Here is a 27,476-nt window from a genome sequence, read left to right as displayed (position 1 = left end):
CCGACAATTATCACTATAAGTTTGAAAAATATAATTGTTTTACAACACGTTCAATATTTTTTTTAAAATCATTAATTTAGACGTATTGCACTATGACCAGAGTTTCTTCCAGGCATCTCTTCGGGAAGCTTACCCCCCCCCCCCCGAAAAAATTCTACCGCCCTACCCCCCCCCCCCCCCCGAACGAAATGAAATTTACATAATTTATATAGAAAATATATACTTTTAACAGTGTCCCGTCCCCCCCCCCAGAAGAAAGTCTACACCCCCCCCCCCCGAAAATATTTGCTTTAAACACTATCAGTAAGTCGTTAAGGACGATAACCCCCTCCTTTCCCCCTAACCCCCCCCCCCCCTAAAAGCAGCCTCCTCTTAGCTACCTCCCCTAAGTTTAAAAGCGTTTCAACTAAATTATCTGCCCCTAATAGCCGTCACTAAACTTGGCTTTACGATTGTAAACATTTAGCGTGAACCACAGCTCACCAGACTTCCTAGAGAGGAAGAGAGGGGACTGCAAGGCGCGCTTACAACTTGTTTTCTAACGTCTCCAAGAAGAGAATTATATATATAGATGTATTATATATATATATATATATATATATATATATATATATATATATATATATATATATATATATATATATATGAGTATTATGTGTGTGTGTGTGTTTGTCTAGAAAGTACCATATATTGTAGAGCTGTCTAGAGGGTACCACTACGAATGCTAACTTGAAGCCTTGACGTGTGGATGTCTTCAGCTTGACGTGCTAGCGAGGTTGCGCCACGCTGCTGGCTGCTGATCAAACAGCTGGGAGTGTCAGATCAATGCCTGCTGTGGTGTGCCGTCTATTGACACAGCCTCTAGGTGCGCATTTTATTCAAATCACATTTTTCTCAGGCCTAGGTACACACACTAAGTACGTAAGTATTTTATTTTACCCTAACCGATGATTTTATTGTCGAAACTTACATGTGTATGTATGTATGTATATATATATATATATGTATATATATATATATATATATATATATATATATATATATATATATATATATAACGTAAAACAATAATAACACACATTCAAAAAAATCTAAATTGTACAGCAGAGGCGTAGCGACCCTTCCCGGCGCCTGGGGACAGACTTTCGATTTGCACCCTCGCCTCAAACTTTTGATTTGCCCCATCCCCCCCCTCAAACTTTCGATTACTTTTTCCAACCTATTTTGGCGCCCTCTAAGGTCGGCGCCCGGGGACATATGTCCGCCCCCCGCCTCCACCCCCCCCCATCGCTACGCCTCTATTGTACAGTGTATCAAGTTGCCAGTGACATATTGGCAAGACCTACATAAACAGACCCTGAGTAAATATGATGTTGTCAGGTTCGGTTGATGATATCGACTGTTAGATGTCTATGTAGAAACAACAGGCTATTGTCATTGAGGAGATATATTGTAAATTTAATTAATGCGCAATATAGGAAACATAGTCTAACTATGTGATTGGTCAGATTTCTCTTGGGTCAGCTATAAACCAATGTTGAAATACCTAACTGAAAATGTTGGAAATGCCCCGATCAGTTTCTTAAAATAAATAAACAAACGCTTAAAACGTTCATAAACCAAACTATATATGGCCCAATATAACTCTGTATGCACGCCTATGTTTTACATGGCCCGATATAACTCTGTATACACGCCTATGTTTTACATGGCCCGATATAACTCTGTATACACGCCTATGATGTACATGGCCCGATATAACTCTGTATGCACGCCTATGTTTTACATGGCCCGATATAACTCTGTATACACGCCTATGTTTTACATGGCCCGATATAACTCTGTATGCACGCCTATGTTTTACATGGCCCGATATAACTCTGTATGCACGCCTATGTTTTACATGGCCCGATATAACTCTGTATACACGCCTATGTTTTACATTGAAAGCTGTCCGAAAGACTCAACAGCTGACGCCGACCTATGACCTAATGCACGTGTTGTTGTCCAGGATCACAGGCGGTTCTTTGCTTGCCCCGTGAAGACCGGAGGATGACGCACGTTACACTGCTGCTGCTGCTCATGCTGACCTTGATGGTTGCAGACACGGGAGCTAAGGTCAAAGGGGGAGGTTCAAGGGGCGGGGGTGGCTCCTCTAACAGTGGCAGCTCTTCGGACGGCTCTTCTGGCACGGGTAGCGCCTTAGGTGGGAGGTACGGAACACGCTATAGGTCAACAAGCAAGAACAGCGCATGGACGTACAAAGGTTGGTCTAATCACAGCCATTGGTATAAAGGTTGGTCTAATCACAGCCATTGGTACAAAGGTTGGTCTAATCACAGCCATTGGTACAAAGGTTGGTCAAATCACAGCCATTGATACAAAGGTTAGTCAAATCACAGCCATTGGTACAAAGGTTGGTCTAATTACAGCCATTGGTACAAAGGTTAGTCTAACATGGACAAATCACAGCCATTGGTACAAAGGTTAGTCTAACATGAACAAATCACAGCCATAGGTACAAAGGTTAGTCAAATCACAGCCATTGGTACAAAGGTTAGTCTAACATGGACAAATCACAGCCATTGGTACACAGGTTAGTCAAATCACAGCCATTGGTACAAAGGTTAGTCTAATCACATCCATTAGTACAAAGGTTAGTCTAACTTGGACAAATCACAACCAAAGGTTAGTTTAACAATAACATGGACAAATCACAGCCATTGGTACAAAGGTTAGTCTAACATTGACAAATATGGAGTCGAACTTTTTATGGAAAGACTCTTGTCTGAATGCCGTTTACTCGATGGCCATTTTTCAAAGGGACTTGTACGAAGGGACACTTGCCTGGAAGTCATTAGCCCGAAAAATGTTTCTATTATCTATTACTATTACAAAGCAGACATTCTTAATTAATTTGAAAATGATATTTTGACAATCAACACAATTCTAAGCATAAAAGACGTTACTAAAATACCAATAACTTCAGTGCTGTTTCAGTTTGATGAATGAAATAACATTTATAAATATTAGCTCTTTTACATAGATATTTGTAAACTTTTGAGCAGTTTCCGACAGTTTCTTCCAGGCATCTCTTCGGGGATGGGGGGGGGGGGCCTAGGCCCAATAAAATGGATTTATATAACAATTTATATATATAGAAAATATATACTTTTACCAGTGTCCGCCCCCACCCCCCTCCCCGGAAAATGTTGACCACCCCCTAAAAAATTTCAAGTGACCCCCCCCCCCCCCCCAGAGAAAAAAGTCTGGATGAAACACTAGTTTCCGGTATCCGGAGGGGGTATTTTACACAATTTTTACTAATTTTTTTCTCAAAAACTTTTACAATTTTTTAAATTTTACATATCAAATTCTAAGAGTTATTCGCCTTTATAAATAATTAATTTTTCTCTATATAATAAAGAAAAAAAATCTAGCGGTTATGTGTCAAACTTCTATCTTCCTTGAGCCCAATCGCCATCCAAAACTTGAATGTTAGTTATAGAAAAGTATAGTTAAGGGGAGATCACTTAATTTAGAATCAGGTTTTGGTTGGGTGCTGGTGCTAATGACATCCAATTTTGTTACAGCTCCCAGTTGGGTGCTGGTGCTATTGACATTCAATTTTTGTTACAGCTCCTAGTTGGGTGCTGGTGCTAATGACATTCAATTTTTGTTACAGCTCCCAGTTGGGTGCTGGTGCTATTGACATCAAGTGTAACAGTTTTGATGTGCTGAAAGTTCAAAATGGAAAAACGTGTCATCTCTGCCATCTTAAATTAAATCTTCTGCCTCTTTAACTTCATATCTGTATTAACTGTATTAAAATATTGACTAAATTAATGTCATGTCTGGTCGTATATACAGTGTGCTATTGTAAGTCCTGGTCGTGTATACAATATGTAAGCCCGAACAGAGCGGGGGGGTGTACAATCTTAACTATCCCTACTCCAAGGTTAAACTACTATCTGGAGTTAAAACCCTAACCTTAATCTAGATTTTTTTAAAAGACTAGACTACCCGTTATTCTTAAATAACCCTGTGTTTCGGGGTCATCCATAAATGACGTCACGTTTGTTTGACGATTTTTTCTTTCCCCTTCCCATTGTCACACATCTTCCCAAAAAGACGTCACATCTTAGACATGTTTGACTTTTAAAACACCAATTTCGGCTGTACATGGGTCTGACCACACTATCTCTTCATATGCTGAGGTCACAGAAACAGGTGAACTCTACTTCACCTGCCCTGTGTCTTGCCAAGTCCTGATAGGCAACTTTATCATACACATCTTTAAAAAATATTTTTTTACGTAGATATGATGTGTCTCAAACCCGTATTGCCCCCATGGTAACTATTACACTATCATCTCAGCTATCTAGGCACTTCCGATTAGGTGTAAAATGAGTTAGTACTTTACTTAGTCTTAGAGTCAGCGCAAGGAACTTGCGTTACGCAAATAGGCCTTATTATTTCAAATTAAATTATATCCCAAATTAGCTAATTCCATAGTTAAACAAAGATTTATAAATCCTTAATAAATAATTAAGGCCTGAAATAGTTGAGTATAGTCCACAAAAAACACCACTACCTTGCTACTAACACAGAAAACATTTTTAAAAACAGTCACACTACTAGTAATATGAATGGGATCAGAATCAAGAGAAATGATGAAAACAATTTATTTTATCATCCCAATAGAAATGTACCCACTATGTACAAGAGAAGAACCAGTCATTCTATCTGACACAATATCATTGGCCAGCCATGTACACAGTAACCATAGCAACACACATTTACAGCAGGTGTAGAGTTAAAACAATAATAATGGCACAGTCAAATAGTAGTCAACATCAACGGCTGGCAAAGGCAGGGGGTGGTGGTGGTGGGGCCACCCTTACTGCCCAGAGACCCCCAATTCACAGCTATCTCATGGTAATTTAAAGATACTTAGTCAATGACAACACAATTTACACATTTTCAATGTCATCAAACCACTGCATTAACTTCTCAAAAAGTGTTTGGGAATATATGATAGACATGCATACATACATGCATACATATATAAACACAAGTTTTTATATCTTGATATAATTGGCTACATTAGACTGTCATGTCTATCATTTGAAATATTTAGAGTGACACACAGTTTAGAACATTACAGCCACTTGAATACAAATTTGTCTAAAATTCTCATTATTTTTTTTTTGTCAGTTCATGAGGATGATATTCTATGATAAATTCAGAAGATTTTAAAGCTTTTTTCATATTTAAATCATGTTTGTTGTCCAACCAGCTTTGTTTTATTTTTATTATAAGGATATATATGTATTGTGTAAGTGTATGAGAGAATCCATAGAATTTCCCCCTGCCTTTGCCACTGATAAACAGATGATTACAACTTGAACCAACCACAGCCTGAACTAGCTGCTGGTTAACCAACCACAGCCTGAACTAGCTGCTGGTTAACCAACCACAGCCTGAACTAGCTGCTGGTTAACCAACCACAGCCTGAACTAGCTGCTGGTTAACCAACCACAGCCTGAACTAGCTGCTGGTTAACCAACCACAGCCTGAACTAGCTGCTGGTTAACCAACCACAGCCTGAACTAGCTGCTGGTTAACCAACCACAGCCTGAACTAGCTGCTGGTTAACCAACCACAGCCTGAACTAGCTGCTGGTTAACCAACCACAGCCTGAACTAGCTGCTGGTTAACCAACCACAGCCTGAACTAGCTGCTGGTTAACCAACCACAGCCTGAACTAGCTGCTGGTTAACCAACCACAGCCTGAACTAGCTGCTGGTTAACCAACCACAGCCTGAACTAGCTGCTGGTTAACCAACCACAGCCTGAACTAGCTGCTGGTTAACCAACCACAGCCTGAACTAGCTGCTGGTTAACCAACCACAGCCTGAACTAGCTGCTGGTTAACCAACCACAGCCTGAACTAGCTGCTGGTTAACCAACCACAGCCTGAACTAGCTGCTGGTTAACCAACCACAGCCTGAACTAGCTGCTGGTTAACCAACCACAGCCTGAACTAGCTGCTGGTTAACCAACCACAGCCTGAACTAGCTGCTGGTTAACCAACCACAGCCTGAACTAGCTGCTGGTTAACCAACCACAGCCTGAACTAGCTGCTGGTTAACCAACCACAGCCTGAACTAGCTGCTGGTTAACCAACCACAGCCTGAACTAGCTGCTGGTTAACCAACCACAGCCTGAACTAGCTGCTGGTTAACCAACCACAGCCTGAACTAGCTGCTGGTTAACCAACCACAGCCTGAACTAGCTGCTGGTTAACCAACCACAGCCTGAACTAGCTGCTGGTTAACCAACCACAGCCTGAACTAGCTGCTGGTTAACCAACCACAGCCTGAACTAGCTGCTGGTTAACCAACCACAGCCTGAACTAGCTGCTGGTTAACCAACCACAGCCTGGACTAGCTGCTGGTTAACCAACCACAGCCTGAACTAGCTGCTGGTTAACCAACCACAGCCTGAACTAGCTGCTGGTTAACCAACCACAGCCTGAACTAGCTGCTGGTTAACCAACCACAGCCTGAACTAGCTGCTGGTTAACCAACCACAGCCTGAACTAGCTGCTGGTTAACCAACCACAGCCTGAACTAGCTGCTGGTTAACCAACCACAGCCTGAACTAGCTGCTGGTTAACCAACCACAGCCTGAACTAGCTGCTGGTTAACCAACCACAGCCTGAACTAGCTGCTGGTTAACCAACCACAGCCTGAACTAGCTGCTGGTTAACCAACCACAGCCTGGACTAGCTGCTGGTTCTATCAGCTTAACACTAGTCCACTGCTGGCATCATTCAATAGCCGCTTTCATTCACCTTTTATGCATTTGTGTAGGACATCAAGGTAAAATACAGAGGAAAATGGATGGTCTTTCATAAAATCATTCAGTTAAAGTTGCTGAGTATATTAAGTAAAATATAAATTCTCGACTGACCAGTTGTATGGTGACACAGCCTAGGACTGACCAGTTGTATGGTGACACAGCCTAGGACTAACCAGTTGTATGGTGACACAGCCTAGGACTGACCAGTTGTATGGTGACACAGCCTAGGACTGACCAGTTGTATGGTGACACAGCCTAGGACTGACCAGTTGTATGGTGACACAGCCTAGGACTGACCAGTTGTATGGTGACACAGCCTAGGACTGACCAGTTGTATGGTGACACAGCCTAGGACTAACCAGTTGTATGGTGACACAGCCTAGGACTGACCAGTTGTATGGTGACACAGCCTAGGACTGACCAGTTGTATGGTGACACAGCCTAGGACTGACCAGTTGTATGGTGACACAGCCTAGGACTGACCAGTTGTATGGTGACACAGCCTAGGACTGACCAGTTGTATGGTGACACAGCCTAGGACTGACCAGTTGTATGGTGACACAGCCTAGGACTGACCAGTTGTATGGTGACACAGCCTAGGACTGACCAGTTGTATGGTGACACAGCCTAGGACTGACCAGTTGTATGGTGACACAGCCTAGGACTGACCAGTTGTATGGTGACACAGCCTAGGACTGACCAGTTGTATGGTGACACAGCCTAGGACTGACCAGTTGTATGGTGACACAGCCTAGGACTGACCAGTTGTATGGTGACACAGCCTAGGACTGACCAGTTGTATGGTGACACAGCCTAGGACTGACCAGTTGTATGGTGACTCAGGACTAATACATTGTTATAACTCACTGAAATTTCAAGCTAGTTTGGTGGTCACCAAATCAATCTATTTATAGACCAGCAGCTTTTAACAAAGTGAGTTTATAAAAAGAAAGTGTAGAGAAAGTGTGTCCTCCTTAGTTGATGGAAGTTGATTAATCATTTGTAAGGTTTGATTGATTAGTGAATGATCGGTCCACATTTTTGTAACAATAAATTTGATTGGATGACTCTGGTTTCTGATAAGTGAACAAACATATGGCAGAAATTAGGCTCATTCATGCCCAGCTGTAAAGTACAACAGGTAAATGAATGGTGACAGACACCTGTGACAGACATCTGTGGCAGACACCTGTGACAGACATGAGTGACAGACATATGTGATGGAAACCTGCAACAGACACCTGTGACACACACCTGTGACAGACACCAGTGACAGCCACCTGTGACAGACAGTGACACAACAGAGATGTCAACATGACCTGTGATGACCTAAATCAGATCATGAAAGAGGCAGTGACTGGAATGATTTAGTGAATGCATAGAAATCAGAAAAAAAAAGTTCAATTAATCAGTGGTACCATGAGCATAATTTCAATTATGTCCTGCACATATCATAGAACAAAAGATGGAACAACACATCATAGAACAAAAGATGGAACAATACAGCATAGAACAAAAGATGGAACAACACATCATAGAACAAAAGATGGAACAACACATCATAGAACAAAAGATAAAACAACACATCATAGAACAAAAGATGGAACAACACAGCATAGAACAAAAGATGGAACAACACATCATAGAACAAAAGGGACAAAAGATGGAACAATACATCATAGAACAAAAGATGGAACAACACATCATAGAACAAAAGATGGAACAATACATCATAGAACAAAAGATGGAACAACACATCATAGAACAAAAGATGGAACAACACATCATAGAACAAAAGATGAAACAACACATCATAGAACAAAAGATGGAACAACACATCATAGAACAAAAGATGGAACAACACATCATAGAACAAAAGATGGAACAACACATCATAGAACAAAAGATGGAACAACACATCATAGAACAAAAGATGGAACAACACATCATAGAACAAAAGATGGAACAACACAGCATAGAACAAAAGATGGAACAATACATCATAGAACAAAAGATGGAACAACACATCATAGAACAAAAGATGGAACAACACATCATAGAACAAAAGATGGAACAACACATCATAGAACAAAAGATGGAACAACACATCATAGAACAAAAGATGGAACAACACATCACAGAACAAAAGATGGAACAACACATCATAGAACAAAAGATGGAACAATACATCATAGAACAAAAGATGGAACAACACATCACAGAACAAAAGATGGAACAACACATCATAGAACAAAACATGGAACAACACATCATAGAACAAAAGATGGAACAACACAGCATAGAACAAAAGATGGAACAACACAGCATAGAACAAAAGATGGAACAATACATCATAGAACAAAAGATGGAACAACACATAGAACAAAAGATGGAACAACACATCATAGAACAAAAGATGGAACAACACAAGATGATATGATAGAGCGGAACTAAAACCTCCATGTGAATGAAAGAATAAAAAGTCTGCTCTATAAGACGTGAGGTTTGACTCCGTGAATGGCCCAAGGTTAGGTGGGTAGGGACACATTGTGATCTTAAGGCAAACATCTTACAGGCATGACCCACTACAACATCAGTAACCCCCTACACTACCATTATGGGGAGGGGGTTATGTCTGAGGGAGGGGTTATGTCTGAGGGAGGGGTTATGTCTAAGGGAGGGGTTATGTATGAGGGAGGGGTTATGTCTGAGGGAGGGGTTATGTCTGAGGGAGGGGTTATGTCTGAGGGAGGGGTTATGTCTGAGGGAGGGGTTATGTCTGAGGGAGGGGTTATGTCTGAGGGAGGGGTTATGTCTGAGGGAGGGGTTATGTCTGAGGGAGGGGCTATGTCTGAGGGAGGGGTTATGTCTGAGGGAGGGGTTATGTCTGAGGGAGGGGTTATGTCTGAGGGAGGGGTTATGTCTGAGGGAGGGGTTATGTCTAAGGGAGGGGTTATGTCTGAGGGAGGGGTTATGTCTGAGGGAGGGGTTATGTCTGAGGGAGGGGTTATGTCTGAGGGAGGGGTTATGTCTGAGGGAGGGGTTATGTCTGAGGGAGGGGTTATGTCTGAGGGAGGGGTTATGTCTAAGGGAGGGGTTATGTCTGAGGGAGGGGTTATGTCTGAGGGAGGGGTTATGTCTGAGGGAGGGGTTATGTCTAAGGGAGGGGTTATGTCTGAGGGAGGGGTTATGTCTGAGGGAGGGGTTATGTCTGAGGGAGGGGTTATGTCTGAGGGAGGGGTTATGTCTGAGGGAGGGGTTATGTCTGAGGGAGGGGTTATGTCTGAGGGAGGGGTTATGTCTGAGGGAGGGGTTATGTCTGAGGGAGGGGTTATCTCTGAGGGAGGGGTTATGTCTGAGGGAGGGGTTATGTCTGAGGGAGGGGTTATGTCTGAGGGAGGGGTTATGTCTGAGGGAGGGGTTATGTCTGAAGGAGGGGTTATGTCTGAGGGAGGGGTTATGTCTGAGGGAGGGGTTATGTCTGAGGGAGGGGTTATGTCTGAGGGGGGGGGTTATGTCTGAGGGAGGGGTTATGTCTGAGGGAGGGGTTATGTCAGAGGGAGGGGTTATGTCTGAGGGAGGGGTTATGTCTGAGGGAGGGGTTATGTCTGAGGGAGGTGTTATGTTTGAAGGAGGGGTTATGTCTGAGGGAGGGGTTATGTCTGAGGGAGGTGTTATGTTTGAAGGAGGGGTTATGTCTGAGGGAGGGGAGAGGATTCGTATTATTTAGGGGGCTTATATCCAAACTAGCAGGGGGTGAGGGGTATGATTAAAGAAAGGGGGTAGCTATGCCAGGAGAGAGGTGATGGGAGGTCAATTGTGGATTATGTCATATATCAGAACAGTTTCAAAAATCAGCACACAAAATAACATTGGTAGCAAGCAATACAATCTAGTCACAGGAAGTCAAAGTGGTAACTTACAGCCGGTAAAGATGTCAAATGGTAAGTGTAAGTTGTGTATCTGTAATGTTAAGTGTAAGTTGGTGTAGCTGTAATCTAATGGTAAGTGTAAGTTGGTTTAGCTGTAAACAATGGTAAGTGTAAATTGGTGTATCTGTAATGGTAAGTGTAAGTTGGTGTAGCTGTAATGTAATGGTAAGTGTAAATTGGTGTAGCTGTAATGGTGAGTGTAAGTTGGTGTGGCCTTAATAGTAAGTATGTTGGTGTAGCTGTAATGGTAAGTGTAAGTTGGTGCAGCTGTAGTGTAATGGTATGTGTTAGTTGGTGTGGCCGTAATTGTAAGTATGTTGGTGTAGCTGTAATGGTAAGTGTAAGTTATTATTTGCACAAGGTTTTGAAATATTTTTTCCTTACATGATATAAATCAAATATTTTTAAAGCTAAAACATAAAAAACGTGTCATGTTAAGTAAAGAGACAAGCAGCATGAGTCAAGCAACACTCCAGATGACAGGCTCATCATTTATCTTTCCACGGGTAAACCTCGTTTATCTCCCACTGTTGGGACTCGTTGCTGGTATCACAAGCTTGTAGGTGGAGCTTATCATCCTCTCCTGTACCAATACACTTGTTCAGTGATGTGTGCCGCAGCTGACCATAGGCCTGGGGACATAATTCTCTGGTCAATAGCTGGACAAAATTCTCTGGTCACTAGCTGGACATGGGGACATAATTCTCTGGTCACTAGCTGGACATGGGGACATAATTCTCTGGTCACTAGCTGGACATGGGGACATAATTCTCTGGTCACTAGCTGGACATGGGGACATAATTCTCTGGTCACTAGCTGGACATGGGGACATAATTCTCTGGTCACTGGCTGGACATGGGGACATAATTCTCTGGTCACTAGCTGGACATGGGGACATAATTCTCTGGTCACTAGCTGGACATGGGGACATAATTCTCTGGTCACTGGCTGGACATGGGGACATAATTCTCTGGTCACTAGCTGGACATGGGGACATAATTCTCTGGTCACTAGCTGGACATAATTCTCTGGTCACTAGCTGGACATGGGGACATAATTCTCTGGTCACTAGCTGGACATAATTCTCTGGTCACTGGCTGGACATGGGGACATAATTCTCTGGTCACTAGCTGGACATGGGGACATAATTCTCTGGTCACTAGCTGGACATGGGGACATAATTCTCTGGTCACTGGCTGGACATGGGGACATAATTCTCTGGTCACTAGCTGGACATAATTCTCTGGTCACTAGCTGGACATGGGGACATAATTCTCTGGTCACTAGCTGGACATGGGGACATAATTCTCTGGTCACTAGCTGGACATAATTCTCTGGTCACTAGCTGGACATGGGGACATAATTCTCTGGTCACTAGCTGGACATGGGGACATAATTCTCTGGTCACTAGCTGGACATGGGGACATAATTCTCTGGTCACTAGCTGGACATGGGGACATAATTCTCTGGTCACTAGCTGGACATGGGGACATAATTCTCTGGTCACTAGCTGGACATGGGGACATAATTCTCTGGTCACTAGCTGGACATAATTCTCTGGTCACTAGCTGGACATAATTCTCTGGTCACTGGCTGGACATGGGGACATAATTCTCTGGTCACTAGCTGGACATGGGGACATAATTCTCTGGTCACTAGCTGGACATAATTCTCTGGTCACTGGCTGGACATAATTCTCTGGTCACTACCTGGACATGGGGACATAATTCTCTGGTCACTAGCTGGACATGGGGACATAATTCTCTGGTCACTAGCTGGACATGGGGACATAATTCTCTGGTCACTAGCTGGACATGGGGACATAATTCTCTGGTCACTGGCTGGACATGGGGACATAATTCTCTGGTCACTAGCTGGACATGGGGACATAATTCTCTGGTCACTAGCTGGACATAATTCTCTGGTCACTGGCTGGACATGTGGACATAATTCTCTGGTCACTAGCTGGACATGGGGACATAATTCTCTGGTCACTAGCTGGACATAATTCTCTGGTCACTGGCTGGACATGGGGACATAATTCTCTGGTCACTAGCTGGACATGGGGACATAATTCTCTGGTCACTGGCTGGACATGGGGACATAATTCTCTGGTCACTAGCTGGACATGGGGACATAATTCTCTGGTCACTAGCTGGACATAATTCTCTGGTCACTAGCTGGACATGGGGACATAATTCTCTGGTCACTAGCTGGACATGGGGGCATAATTCTCTGGTCACTAGCTGGACATAATTCTCTGGTCACTAGCTGGACATGGGGACATAATTCTCTGGTCACTAGCTGGACATAATTCTCTGGTCACTAGCTGGACATGGGGGCATAATTCTCTGGCCACTAGCTGGACATAATTCTCTGGTCACTAGCTGGACATGGGGACATAATTCTCTGGTCACTGGCTGGACATGGGGACATAATTCTCTGGTCACTAGCTGGACATGGGGACATAATTCTCTGGTCACTAGCTGGACATGGGGACATAATTCTCTGGTCACTGGCTGGACATAATTCTCTGGTCACTAGCTGGACATGGGGACATAATTCTCTGGTCACTGGCTGGACATAATTCTCTGGTCACTGGCTGGACATGGGGACATAATTCTCTGGTCACTAGCTGGACATGGGGACATAATTCTCTGGTCACTGGCTGGACGGGGACATAATTCTCTGGTCACTAGCTGGACATGGGGACATAATTCTCTGGTCACTGGCTGGACATAATTCTCTGGTCACTAGCTGGACATGGGGACATAATTCTCTGGTCACTAGCTGGACATAATTCTCTGGTCACTAGCTGGACATGGGGACATAATTCTCTGGTCACTAGCTGGACATAATTCTCTGGTCACTAGCTGGACATGGGGACATAATTCTCTGGTCACTAGCTGGACAGGGGGCATAATTCTCTGGTCAATAGCTGGACATAATTCTCTGGTCACTAGCTGGACATGGGGACATAATTCTCTGGTCACTAGCTGGACATAATTCTCTGGTCACTAGCTGGACATGGGGACATAATTCTCTGGTCACTAGCTGGACATGGGGACATAATTCTCTGGTCACTAGCTGGACATGGGGACATAATTCTCTGGTCACTAGCTGGACATAATTCTCTGGTCACTAGCTGGACATGGGGACATAATTCTCTGGTCACTAGCTGGACATGGGGACATAATTCTCTGGTCACTAGCTGGACATGGGGACATAATTCTCTGGTCACTAGCTGGACATGGGGACATAATTCTCTGGTCACTAGCTGGACATGGGGACATAATTCTCTGGTCACTAGCTGGACATGGGGACATAGTTCTCTGGTCACTAGCTGGACATGGGGACATAATTCTCTGGTCACTAGCTGGACATGGGGACATAATTCTCTGGTCACTGGCTGGACATGGGGACATAATTCTCTGGTCACTAGCTGGACATGGGGACATAATTCTCTGGTCACTAGCTGGACATAATTCTCTGGTCACTAGCTGGACATGGGGACATAATTCTCTGGTCACTAGCTGGACATAATTCTCTGGTCACTAGCTGGACATGGGGACATAATTCTCTGGTCACTAGCTGGACATGGGGACATAATTCTCTGGTCACTAGCTGGACATAATTCTCTGGTCACTAGCTGGACATGGGGACATAATTCTCTGGTCACTAGCTGGACATGGGGACATAATTCTCTGGTCACTAGCTGGACATGGGGACATAATTCTCTGGTCACTAGCTGGACATGGGGACATAATTCTCTGGTCACTAGCTGGACATGGGGACATAATTCTCTGGTCACTAGCTGGACATGGGGACATAATTCTCTGGTCACTAGCTGGACATAATTCTCTGGTCACTAGCTGGACATAATTCTCTGGTCACTGGCTGGACATGGGGACATAATTCTCTGGTCACTAGCTGGACATGGGGACATAATTCTCTGGTCACTAGCTGGACATAATTCTCTGGTCACTGGCTGGACATGGGGACATAATTCTCTGGTCACTAGCTGGACATGGGGACATAATTCTCTGGTCACTAGCTGGACATGGGGACATAATTCTCTGGTCACTAGCTGGACATGGGGACATAATTCTCTGGTCACTGGCTGGACATGGGGACATAATTCTCTGGTCACTAGCTGGACATGGGGACATAATTCTCTGGTCACTAGCTGGACATGGGGACATAATTCTCTGGTCACTAGCTGGACATGGGGACATAATTCTCTGGTCACTGGCTGGACATGGGGACATAATTCTCTGGTCACTAGCTGGACATGGGGACATAATTCTCTGGTCACTAGCTGGACATGGGGACATAATTCTCTGGTCACTAGCTGGACATGGGGACATAATTCTCTGGTCACTGGCTGGACATGGGGACATAATTCTCTGGTCACTAGCTGGACATGGGGACATAATTCTCTGGTCACTAGCTGGACATGGGGACATAATTCTCTGGTCACTGGCTGGACATGGGGACATAATTCTCTGGTCACTAGCTGGACATGGGGGCATAATTCTCTGGTCACTGGCTGGACATAATTCTCTGGTCACTAGCTGGACATGGGGACATAATTCTCTGGTCACTAGCTGGACATAATTCTCTGGTCACTAGCTGGACATGGGGACATAATTCTCTGGTCACTAGCTGGACATGGGGGCATAATTTTCTGGTCACTAGCTGGACATAATTCTCTGGTCACTAGCTGGACATGGGGACATAATTCTCTGGTCACTAGCTGGACATAATTCTCTGGTCACTAGCTGGACATGGGGACATAATTCTCTGGTCACTAGCTGGACATGGGGACATAATTCTCTGGTCACTAGCTGGACATGGGGGCATAATTCTCTGGTCACTAGCTGGACATAATTCTCTGGTCACTAGCTGGACATGGGGACATAATTCTCTGGTCACTAGCTGGACATAATTCTCTGGTCACTAGCTGGACATGGGGACATAATTCTCTGGTCACTAGCTGGACATGGGGACATAATTCTCTGGTCACTAGCTGGACATGGGGACATAATTCTCTGGTCACTAGCTGGACATAATTCTCTGGTCACTAGCTGGACATGGGGACATAATTCTCTGGTCACTAGCTGGACATGGGGACATAATTCTCTGGTCACTAGCTGGACATGGGGACATAATTCTCTGGTCACTAGCTGGACATGGGGACATAATTCTCTGGTCACTAGCTGGACATGGGGACATAATTCTCTGGTCACTAGCTGGACATGGGGACATAATTCTCTGGTCACTAGCTGGACATGGGGACATAATTCTCTGGTCACTAGCTGGACATGGGGACATAATTCTCTGGTCACTAGCTGGACATGGGGACATAATTCTCTGGTCACTAGCTGGACATAATTCTCTGGTCACTAGCTGGACATAATTCTCTGGTCACTAGCTGGACATGGGGACATAATTCTCTGGTCACTGGCTGGACATGGGGACATAATTCTCTGGTCACTAGCTGGACATAATTCTCTGGTCACTAGCTGGACATGGGGACATAATTCTCTGGTCACTAGCTGGACATGGGGACATAATTCTCTGGTCACTAGCTGGACATAATTCTCTGGTCACTAGCTGGACATGGGGACATAATTCTCTGGTCACTAGCTGGACATGGGGACATAATTCTCTGGTCACTAGCTGGACATGGGGACATAATTCTCTGGTCACTGGCTGGACATGGGGACATAATTCTCTGGTCACTAGCTGGACATAATTCTCTGGTCACTAGCTGGACATGGGGACATAATTCTCTGGTCACTAGCTGGACATGGGGACATAATTCTCTGGTCACTGGCTGGACATGGGGACATAATTCTCTGGTCACTAGCTGGACATAATTCTCTGGTCACTAGCTGGACATGGGGACATAATTCTCTGGTCACTAGCTGGACATGGGGACATAATTCTCTGGTCACTGGCTGGACATGGGGACATAATTCTCTGGTCACTAGCTGGACATAATTCTCTGGTCACTAGCTGGACATGGGGACATAATTCTCTGGTTACTAGCTGGACATGGGGACATAATTCTCTGGTCACTAGCTGGACATGGGGACATAATTCTCTGGTCACTAGCTGGACATGGGGACATAATTCTCTGGTCACTGGCTGGACATGGGGACATAATTCTCTGGTCACTAGCTGGACATGGGGACATAATTCTCTGGTCACTAGCTGGACATGGGGACATAATTCTCTGGTCACTGGCTGGACATAATTCTCTGGTCACTAGCTGGACATAATTCTCTGGTCACTAGCTGGACATGGGGACATAATTCTCTGGTCACTAGCTGGACATGGGGACATAATTCTCTGGTCACTGGCTGGACATGGGGACATAATTCTCTGGTCACTAGCTGGACATGGGGACATAATTCTCTGGTCACTAGCTGGACATGGGGACATAATTCTCTGGTCACTAGCTGGACATGGGGACATAATTCTCTGGTCACTGGCTGGACATGGGGACATAATTCTCTGGTCACTAGCTGGACATAATTCTCTGGTCACTAGCTGGACATGGGGACATAATTCTCTGGTCACTGGCTGGACATGGGGACATAATTCTCTGGTCACTAGCTGGACATGGGGACATAATTCTCTGGTCACTAGCTGGACATAATTCTCTGGTCACTAGCTGGACATGGGGACATAATTCTCTGGTCACTAGCTGGACATAATTCTCTGGTCACTAGCTGGACATGGGGACATAATTCTCTGGTCACTAGCTGGACATAATTCTCTGGTCACTAGCTGGACATGGGGACATAATTCTCTGGTCACTGGCTGGACATGGGGACATAATTCTCTGGTCACTAGCTGGACATGGGGACATAATTCTCTGGTCACTAGCTGGACATAATTCTCTGGTCACTGGCTGGACATGGGGACATAATTCTCTGGTCACTAGCTGGACATGGGGACATAATTCTCTGGTCACTAGCTGGACATAATTCTCTGGTCACTGGCTGGACATGGGGACATAATTCTCTGGTCACTAGCTGGACATGGGGATATAATTCTCTGGTCACTGGCTGGACATGGGGACATAATTCTCTGGTCACTAGCTGGACATGGGGACATAATTCTCTGGTCACTAGCTGGACATGGGGGCATAATTCTCTGGTCACTGGCTGGACATGGGGACATAATTCTCTGGTCACTAGCTGGACATAATTCTCTGGTCACTAGCTGGACATGGGGACATAATTCTCTGGTCACTAGCTGGACATGGGGACATAATTCTCTGGTCACTAGCTGGACATAATTCTCTGGTCACTAGCTGGACATGGGGACATAATTCTCTGGTCACTAGCTGGACATGGGGACATAATTCTCTGGTCACTAGCTGCACATAATTCTCTGGTCACTAGCTGGACATGGGGACATAATTCTCTGGTCACTAGCTGGACATAATTCTCTGGTCACTAGCTGGACATGGGGACATAATTCTCTGGTCACTAGCTGGACATGGGGACATAATTCTCTGGTCACTAGCTGGACATGGGGACATAATTCTCTGGCCACTAGCTGGACATAATTCTCTGGTCACTAGCTGGACATGGGGACATAATTCTCTGGTCACTAGCTGGACATAATTCTCTGGTCACTAGCTGGACATGGGGACATAATTCTCTGGTCACTAGCTGGACATGGGGACATAATTCTCTGGTCACTAGCTGGACATGGGGACATAATTCTCTGGTCACTAGCTGGACATAATTCTCTGGTCACTAGCTGGACATGGGGACATAATTCTCTGGTCACTAGCTGGACATGGGGACATAATTCTCTGGTCACTGGCTGGACATGGGGACATAATTCTCTGGTCACTAGCTGGACATGGGGACATAATTCTCTGGTCACTAGCTGGACATGGGGACATAATTCTCTGGTCACTAGCTGGACATGGGGACATAATTCTCTGGTCACTGGCTGGACATGGGGACATAATTCTCTGGTCACTAGCTGGACATAATTCTCTGGTCACTGGCTGGACATAATTCTCTGGTCACTGGCTGGACATGGGGACATAATTCTCTGGTCACTAGCTGGACATAATTCTCTGGTCACTGGCTGGACATAATTCTCTGGTCACTGGCTGGACATGGGGACATAATTCTCTGGTCACTAGCTGGACATGGGGACATAATTCTCTGGTCACTGGCTGGACATGGGGACATAATTCTCTGGTCACTAGCTGGACATGGGGACATAATTCTCTGGTCACTGGCTGGACATGGGGACATAATTCTCTGGTCACTAGCTGGACATGGGGGCATAATTCTCTGGTCACTAGCTGGACATAATTCTCTGGTCACTAGCTGGACATGGGGACATAATTCTCTGGTCACTAGCTGGACATAATTCTCTGGTCACTAGCTGGACATGGGGACATAATTCTCTGGTCACTAGCTGGACATGGGGACATAATTCTCTGGTCACTAGCTGGACATGGGGGCATAATTCTCTGGTCACTAGCTGGACATAATTCTCTGGTCACTAGCTGGACATGGGGACATAATTCTCTGGTCACTAGCTGGACATAATTCTCTGGTCACTAGCTGGACATGGGGACATAATTCTCTGGTCACTAGCTGGACATGGGGACATAATTCTCTGGTCACTAGCTGGACATGGGGACATAATTCTCTGGTCACTAGCTGGACATAATTCTCTGGTCACTAGCTGGACATGGGGACATAATTCTCTGGTCACTAGCTGGACATGGGGACATAATTCTCTGGTCACTAGCTGGACATGGGGACATAATTCTCTGGTCACTAGCTGGACATGGGGACATAATTCTCTGGTCACTAGCTGGACATGGGGACATAATTCTCTGGTCACTAGCTGGACATGGGGACATAATTCTCTGGTCACTAGCTGGACATGGGGACATAATTCTCTGGTCACTAGCTGGACATGGGGACATAATTCTCTGGTCACTAGCTGGACATGGGGACATAATTCTCTGGTCACTAGCTGGACATAATTCTCTGGTCACTAGCTGGACATAATTCTCTGGTCACTAGCTGGACATGGGGACATAATTCTCTGGTCACTGGCTGGACATGGGGACATAATTCTCTGGTCACTAGCTGGACATAATTCTCTGGTCACTAGCTGGACATGGGGACATAATTCTCTGGTCACTAGCTGGACATGGGGACATAATTCTCTGGTCACTAGCTGGACATAATTCTCTGGTCACTAGCTGGACATGGGGACATAATTCTCTGGTCACTAGCTGGACATGGGGACATAATTCTCTGGTCACTAGCTGGACATGGGGACATAATTCTCTGGTCACTGGCTGGACATGGGGACATAATTCTCTGGTCACTAGCTGGACATAATTCTCTGGTCACTAGCTGGACATGGGGACATAATTCTCTGGTCACTAGCTGGACATGGGGACATAATTCTCTGGTCACTGGCTGGACATGGGGACATAATTCTCTGGTCACTAGCTGGACATAATTCTCTGGTCACTAGCTGGACATGGGGACATAATTCTCTGGTCACTAGCTGGACATGGGGACATAATTCTCTGGTCACTGGCTGGACATGGGGACATAATTCTCTGGTCACTAGCTGGACATAATTCTCTGGTCACTAGCTGGACATGGGGACATAATTCTCTGGTTACTAGCTGGACATGGGGACATAATTCTCTGGTCACTAGCTGGACATGGGGACATAATTCTCTGGTCACTAGCTGGACATGGGGACATAATTCTCTGGTCACTGGCTGGACATGGGGACATAATTCTCTGGTCACTAGCTGGACATGGGGACATAATTCTCTGGTCACTAGCTGGACATGGGGACATAATTCTCTGGTCACTGGCTGGACATAATTCTCTGGTCACTAGCTGGACATAATTCTCTGGTCACTAGCTGGACATGGGGACATAATTCTCTGGTCACTAGCTGGACATGGGGACATAATTCTCTGGTCACTGGCTGGACATGGGGACATAATTCTCTGGTCACTAGCTGGACATGGGGACATAATTCTCTGGTCACTAGCTGGACATGGGGACATAATTCTCTGGTCACTAGCTGGACATGGGGACATAATTCTCTGGTCACTGGCTGGACATGGGGACATAATTCTCTGGTCACTAGCTGGACATAATTCTCTGGTCACTAGCTGGACATGGGGACATAATTCTCTGGTCACTGGCTGGACATGGGGACATAATTCTCTGGTCACTAGCTGGACATGGGGACATAATTCTCTGGTCACTAGCTGGACATAATTCTCTGGTCACTAGCTGGACATGGGGACATAATTCTCTGGTCACTAGCTGGACATAATTCTCTGGTCACTAGCTGGACATGGGGACATAATTCTCTGGTCACTAGCTGGACATAATTCTCTGGTCACTAGCTGGACATGGGGACATAATTCTCTGGTCACTGGCTGGACATGGGGACATAATTCTCTGGTCACTAGCTGGACATGGGGACATAATTCTCTGGTCACTAGCTGGACATAATTCTCTGGTCACTGGCTGGACATGGGGACATAATTCTCTGGTCACTAGCTGGACATGGGGACATAATTCTCTGGTCACTAGCTGGACATAATTCTCTGGTCACTGGCTGGACATGGGGACATAATTCTCTGGTCACTAGCTGGACATGGGGATATAATTCTCTGGTCACTGGCTGGACATGGGGACATAATTCTCTGGTCACTAGCTGGACATGGGGACATAATTCTCTGGTCACTAGCTGGACATGGGGGCATAATTCTCTGGTCACTGGCTGGACATGGGGACATAATTCTCTGGTCACTAGCTGGACATAATTCTCTGGTCACTAGCTGGACATGGGGACATAATTCTCTGGTCACTAGCTGGACATGGGGACATAATTCTCTGGTCACTAGCTGGACATAATTCTCTGGTCACTAGCTGGACATGGGGACATAATTCTCTGGTCACTAGCTGGACATGGGGACATAATTCTCTGGTCACTAGCTGCACATAATTCTCTGGTCACTAGCTGGACATGGGGACATAATTCTCTGGTCACTAGCTGGACATAATTCTCTGGTCACTAGCTGGACATGGGGACATAATTCTCTGGTCACTAGCTGGACATGGGGACATAATTCTCTGGTCACTAGCTGGACATGGGGACATAATTCTCTGGCCACTAGCTGGACATAATTCTCTGGTCACTAGCTGGACATGGGGACATAATTCTCTGGTCACTAGCTGGACATAATTCTCTGGTCACTAGCTGGACATGGGGACATAATTCTCTGGTCACTAGCTGGACATGGGGACATAATTCTCTGGTCACTAGCTGGACATGGGGACATAATTCTCTGGTCACTAGCTGGACATAATTCTCTGGTCACTAGCTGGACATGGGGACATAATTCTCTGGTCACTAGCTGGACATGGGGACATAATTCTCTGGTCACTGGCTGGACATGGGGACATAATTCTCTGGTCACTAGCTGGACATGGGGACATAATTCTCTGGTCACTAGCTGGACATGGGGACATAATTCTCTGGTCACTAGCTGGACATGGGGACATAATTCTCTGGTCACTGGCTGGACATGGGGACATAATTCTCTGGTCACTAGCTGGACATAATTCTCTGGTCACTGGCTGGACATAATTCTCTGGTCACTGGCTGGACATGGGGACATAATTCTCTGGTCACTAGCTGGACATAATTCTCTGGTCACTGGCTGGACATAATTCTCTGGTCACTGGCTGGACATGGGGACATAATTCTCTGGTCACTAGCTGGACATGGGGACATAATTCTCTGGTCACTGGCTGGACATGGGGACATAATTCTCTGGTCACTAGCTGGACATGGGGACATAATTCTCTGGTCACTGGCTGGACATGGGGACATAATTCTCTGGTCACTAGCTGGACATGGGGACATAATTCTCTGGTCACTAGCTGGACATGGGGACATAATTCTCTGGTCACTAGCTGGACATGGGGACATAATTCTCTGGTCACTAGCTGGACATGGGGACATAATTCTCTGGTCACTGGCTGGACATGGGGACATAATTCTCTGGTCACTAGCTGGACATAATTCTCTGGTCACTAGCTGGACATGGGGACATAATTCTCTGGTCACTGGCTGGACATGGGGACATAATTCTCTGGTCACTAGCTGGACATGGGGACATAATTCTCTGGTCACTAGCTGGACATGGGGGCATAATTCTCTGGTCACTGGCTGGACATGGGGACATAATTCTCTGGTCACTAGCTGGACATAATTCTCTGGTCACTGGCTGGACATGGGGACATAATTCTCTGGTCACTAGCTGGACATGGGGACATAATTCTCTGGTCACTAGCTGGACATAATTCTCTGGTCACTAGCTGGACATGGGGACATAATTCTCTGGTCACTAGCTGGACATGGGGGCATAATTCTCTGGTCACTAGCTGCACATAATTCTCTGGTCACTAGCTGGACATGGGGACATAATTCTCTGGTCACTAGCTGGACATAATTCTCTGGTCACTAGCTGGACATGGGGACATAATTCTCTGGTCACTAGCTGGACATGGGGACATAATTCTCTGGTCACTAGCTGGACATGGGGACATAATTCTCTGGCCACTAGCTGGACATAAATCTCTGGTCACTAGCTGGACATGGGGACATAATTCTCTGGTCACTAGCTGGACATAATTCTCTGGTCACTAGCTGGACATGGGGACATAATTCTCTGGTCACTAGCTGGACATGGGGACATAATTCTCTGGTCACTAGCTGGACATGGGGACATAATTCTCTGGTCACTAGCTGGACATAACTCTCTGGTCACTAGCTGGACATGGGGACATAATTCTCTGGTCACTAGCTGGACATGGGGACATAATTCTCTGGTCACTGGCTGGACATGGGGACATAATTCTCTGGTCACTAGCTGGACATGGGGACATAATTCTCTGGTCACTAGCTGGACATGGGGACATAATTCTCTGGTCACTAGCTGGACATGGGGACATAATTCTCTGGTCACTGGCTGGACATGGGGACATAATTCTCTGGTCACTAGCTGGACATGGGGACATAATTCTCTGGTCACTAGCTGGACATAATTCTCTGGTCACTAGCTGGACATGGGGACATAATTCTCTGGCCACTAGCTGGACATAATTCTCTGGTCACTAGCTGGACATGGGGACATAATTCTCTGGTCACTAGCTGGACATGGGGCCATAATTCTCTGGTCACTGGCTGGACATAATTCTCTGGTCACTGGCTGGACATAATTCTCTGGTCACTAGCTGGACATGGGGACATAATTCTCTGGTCACTAGCTGGACATGGGGACATAATTCTCTGGCCACTAGCTGGACATAATTCTCTGGTCACTAGCTGGACATGGGGACATAATTCTCTGGTCACTAGCTGGACATAATTCTCTGGTCACTAGCTGGACATGGGGACATAATTCTCTGGCCACTAGCTGGACATAATTCTCTGGTCACTAGCTGGACATGGGGACATAATTCTCTGGTCACTAGTTGGACATGGGGACATAATTCTCTGGTCACTAGCTGGACATAATTCTCTGGTCACTAGCTGGACATGGGGGCATAATTCTCTGGTCACTAGCTGGACATAATTCTCTGGTCACTAGCTGGACATGGGGACATAATTCTCTGGCCACTAGCTGGACATAATTCTCTGGTCACTAGCTGGACATGGGGGCATAATTCTCTGGTCACTAGCTGGACATGGGGACATAATTCTCTGGTCACTAGCTGGACATGGGGACATAATTCTCTGGTCACTAGCTGGACATAATTCTCTGGTCACTAGCTGGACATGGGGACATAATTCTCTGGTCACTAGCTGGACATGGGGACATAATTCTCTGGTCACTAGCTGGACATGGGGACATAATTCTCTGGTCACTGGCTGGACGGGGACATAATTCTCTGGTCACTAGCTGGACATGGGGACATACTTCTCTGGTCACTAGCTGGACATAATTCTCTGGTCACTAGCTGGACATGGGGACATAATTCTCTGGTCACTGGCTGGACATGGGGACATAATTCTCTGGTCACTAGCTGGACATGGGGACATAATTCTCTGGTCACTAGCTGGACATGGGGACATAATTCTCTGGTCACTAGCTGGACATGGGGACATAATTCTCTGGTCACTAGCTGGACATGGGGACATAATTCTCTGGTCACTAGCTGGACATGGGGACATAATTCTCTGGTCACTAGCTGGACATGGGGACATAATTCTCTGGTCACTAGCTGGACATAATTCTCTGGTCACTAGCTGGACATGGGGACATAATTCTCTGGTCACTAGCTGGACATGGGGACATAATTCTCTGGTCACTAGCTGGACATGGGGACATAATTCTCTGGTCACTAGCTGGACATAATTCTCTGGTCACTAGCTGGACATGGGGACATAATTCTCTGGCCACTAGCTGGACATAATTCTCTGGTCACTAGCTGGACATGGGGGCATAATTCTCTGGTCACTAGCTGGACATAATTCTCTGGTCACTAGCTGGACATGGGGACATAATTCTCTGGTCACTAGCTGGACATGGGGACATAATTCTCTGGTCACTGGCTGGACGGGGACATAATTCTCTGGTCACTAGCTGGACATGGGGACATAATTCTCTGGTCACTAGCTGGACATGGGGACATAATTCTCTGGTCACTAGCTGGACATGGGGACATAATTCTCTGGTCACTAGCTGGACATGGGGACATAATTCTCTGGTCACTAGCTGGACATAATTCTCTGGTCACTAGCTGGACATGGGGACATAATTCTCTGGTCACTAGCTGGACATAATTCTCTGGTCACTAGCTGGACATGGGGACATAATTCTCTGGTCACTAGCTGGACATAATTCTCTGGTCACTGGCTGGACATAATTCTCTGGTCACTGGCTGGACATGGGGACATAATTCTCTGGTCACTAGCTGGACATAATTCTCTGGTCACTGGCTGGACATAATTCTCTGGTCACTGGCTGGACATGGGGACATAATTCTCTGGTCACTAGCTGGACATGGGGACATAATTCTCTGGTCACTGGCTGGACATGGGGACATAATTCTCTGGTCACTAGCTGGACATGGGGACATAATTCTCTGGTCACTGGCTGGACATGGGGACATAATTCTCTGGTCACTAGCTGGACATGGGGACATAATTCTCTGGTCACTAGCTGGACATGGGGACATAATTCTCTGGTCACTAGCTGGACATGGGGACATAATTCTCTGGTCACTAGCTGGACATGGGGACATAATTCTCTGGTCACTGGCTGGACATGGGGACATAATTCTCTGGTCACTAGCTGGACATAATTCTCTGGTCACTAGCTGGACATGGGGACATAATTCTCTGGTCACTAGCTGGACATAATTCTCTGGTCACTAGCTGGACATGGGGACATAATTCTCTGGTCACTAGCTGGACATGGGGACATAATTCTCTGGTCACTAGCTGGACATGGGGACATAATTCTCTGGTCACTAGCTGGACATGGGGACATAATTCTCTGGTCACTGGCTGGACATAATTCTCTGGTCACTAGCTGGACATGGGGACATAATTCTCTGGTCACTAGCTGGACATGGGGACATAATTCTCTGGTCACTAGCTGGACATGGGGACATAATTCTCTGGTCACTAGCTGGACATGGGGGCATAATTCTCTGGTGACTAGCTGGACATAATTCTCTGGTCACTAGCTGGACATGGGGACATAATTCTCTGGTCACTAGCTGGACATGGGGACATAATTCTCTGGTCACTGGCATGAAGGGGGAAATAATTCTCTGGTCACTAGCTGGACATAATTCTCTGGTCACTAGCTGGACATGGGGACATAATTCTCTGGTCACTAGCTGGACATGGGGACATAATTCTCTGGTCACTAGCTGGACATGGGGACATAATTCTCTGGTCACTAGCTGGACATGGGGACATAATTCTCTGGTCACTAGCTGGACATAATTCTCTGGTCACTAGCTGGACATGGGGACATAATTCTCTGGTCACTAGCTGGACATAATTCTCTGGTCACTAGCTGGACATGGGGACATAATTCTCTGGTCACTAGCTGGACATAATTCTCTGGTCACTAGCTGGACATGGGGACATAATTCTCTGGTCACTAGCTGGACATAATTCTCTGGTCACTAGCTGGACATGGGGACATAATTCTCTGGTCACTAGCTGGACATAATTCTCTGGTCACTAGCTGGACATGGGGACATAATTCTCTGGTCACTAGCTGGACATAATTCTCTGGTCACTAGCTGGACATGGGGACATAATTCTCTGGTCACTAGCTGGACATAATTCTCTGGTCACTAGCTGGACATGGGGACATAATTCTCTGGTCACTAGCTGGACATAATTCTCTGGTCACTAGCTGGACATGGGGACATAATTCTCTGGTCACTGGCTGGACATAATTCTCTGGTCACTGGCTGGACATGGGGACATAATTCTCTGGTCACTAGCTGGACATGGGGACATAATTCTCTGGTCACTAGCTGGACATGGGGACATAATTCTCTGGTCACTAGCTGGACATGGGGACATAATTCTCTGGTC

The 27,476-nt window shown here is 45.7% G+C and overlaps 3 protein-coding genes across 5 annotated transcripts in view; 2 read left to right on the top strand and 1 right to left on the bottom strand.

Annotated features, from left to right (window-relative positions):
* Positions 1-743: 743 nt before the first annotated feature.
* On the top strand, positions 744-3,846 carry LOC131935518 (uncharacterized). 3 transcript variants are annotated; one of them, XM_059291940.1, is made up of 3 exons: positions 744-865; positions 2,012-2,266; positions 3,686-3,846. In XM_059291940.1, exons 1-3 carry the CDS (start codon positions 826-828, stop codon positions 3,739-3,741), a joined length of 351 nt encoding a protein of 116 aa, XP_059147923.1. In that variant the 5' UTR covers positions 744-825; the 3' UTR covers positions 3,742-3,846. The 3 variants fall into 3 exon arrangements, 1 of the variants encoding a protein (XP_059147923.1); XR_009385948.1 differs by having other exon boundaries at positions 802-917; XR_009385947.1 differs by having other exon boundaries at positions 803-921.
* Positions 3,847-8,332: 4,486 nt separating this feature from the next.
* LOC131935524 (putative mediator of RNA polymerase II transcription subunit 26) lies at positions 8,333-9,307 on the top strand. Its single transcript, XM_059291954.1, has one exon. It carries the CDS (start codon positions 8,333-8,335, stop codon positions 9,305-9,307), a length of 975 nt encoding a protein of 324 aa, XP_059147937.1.
* A 1,181-nt stretch (positions 9,308-10,488) lies between these two features.
* Positions 10,489-27,476, bottom strand: part of LOC131935548 (N-acetylgalactosaminyltransferase 7) — a 70,711-nt gene continuing 53,723 nt past the window's right edge. The window contains exon 13 of the mRNA XM_059291997.1: positions 10,489-11,431. Within this exon, the coding sequence (XP_059147980.1) occupies positions 11,288-11,431 (144 nt within the window). The 3' untranslated portion in view covers positions 10,489-11,287. The remainder of the gene's footprint in view (positions 11,432-27,476) is intronic.

This window comes from Physella acuta, unplaced genomic scaffold, assembly GCF_028476545.2.
Source record: "Physella acuta isolate Inbredline_101_S28 unplaced genomic scaffold, ASM2847654v3 ptg000148l, whole genome shotgun sequence".
In the NCBI taxonomy this organism is placed as follows: domain Eukaryota; kingdom Metazoa; phylum Mollusca; class Gastropoda; family Physidae; genus Physella; species Physella acuta.
Note: the sequence above shows the minus strand (reverse complement) of the source record. Positions and strands in the feature narration are given on the sequence as shown.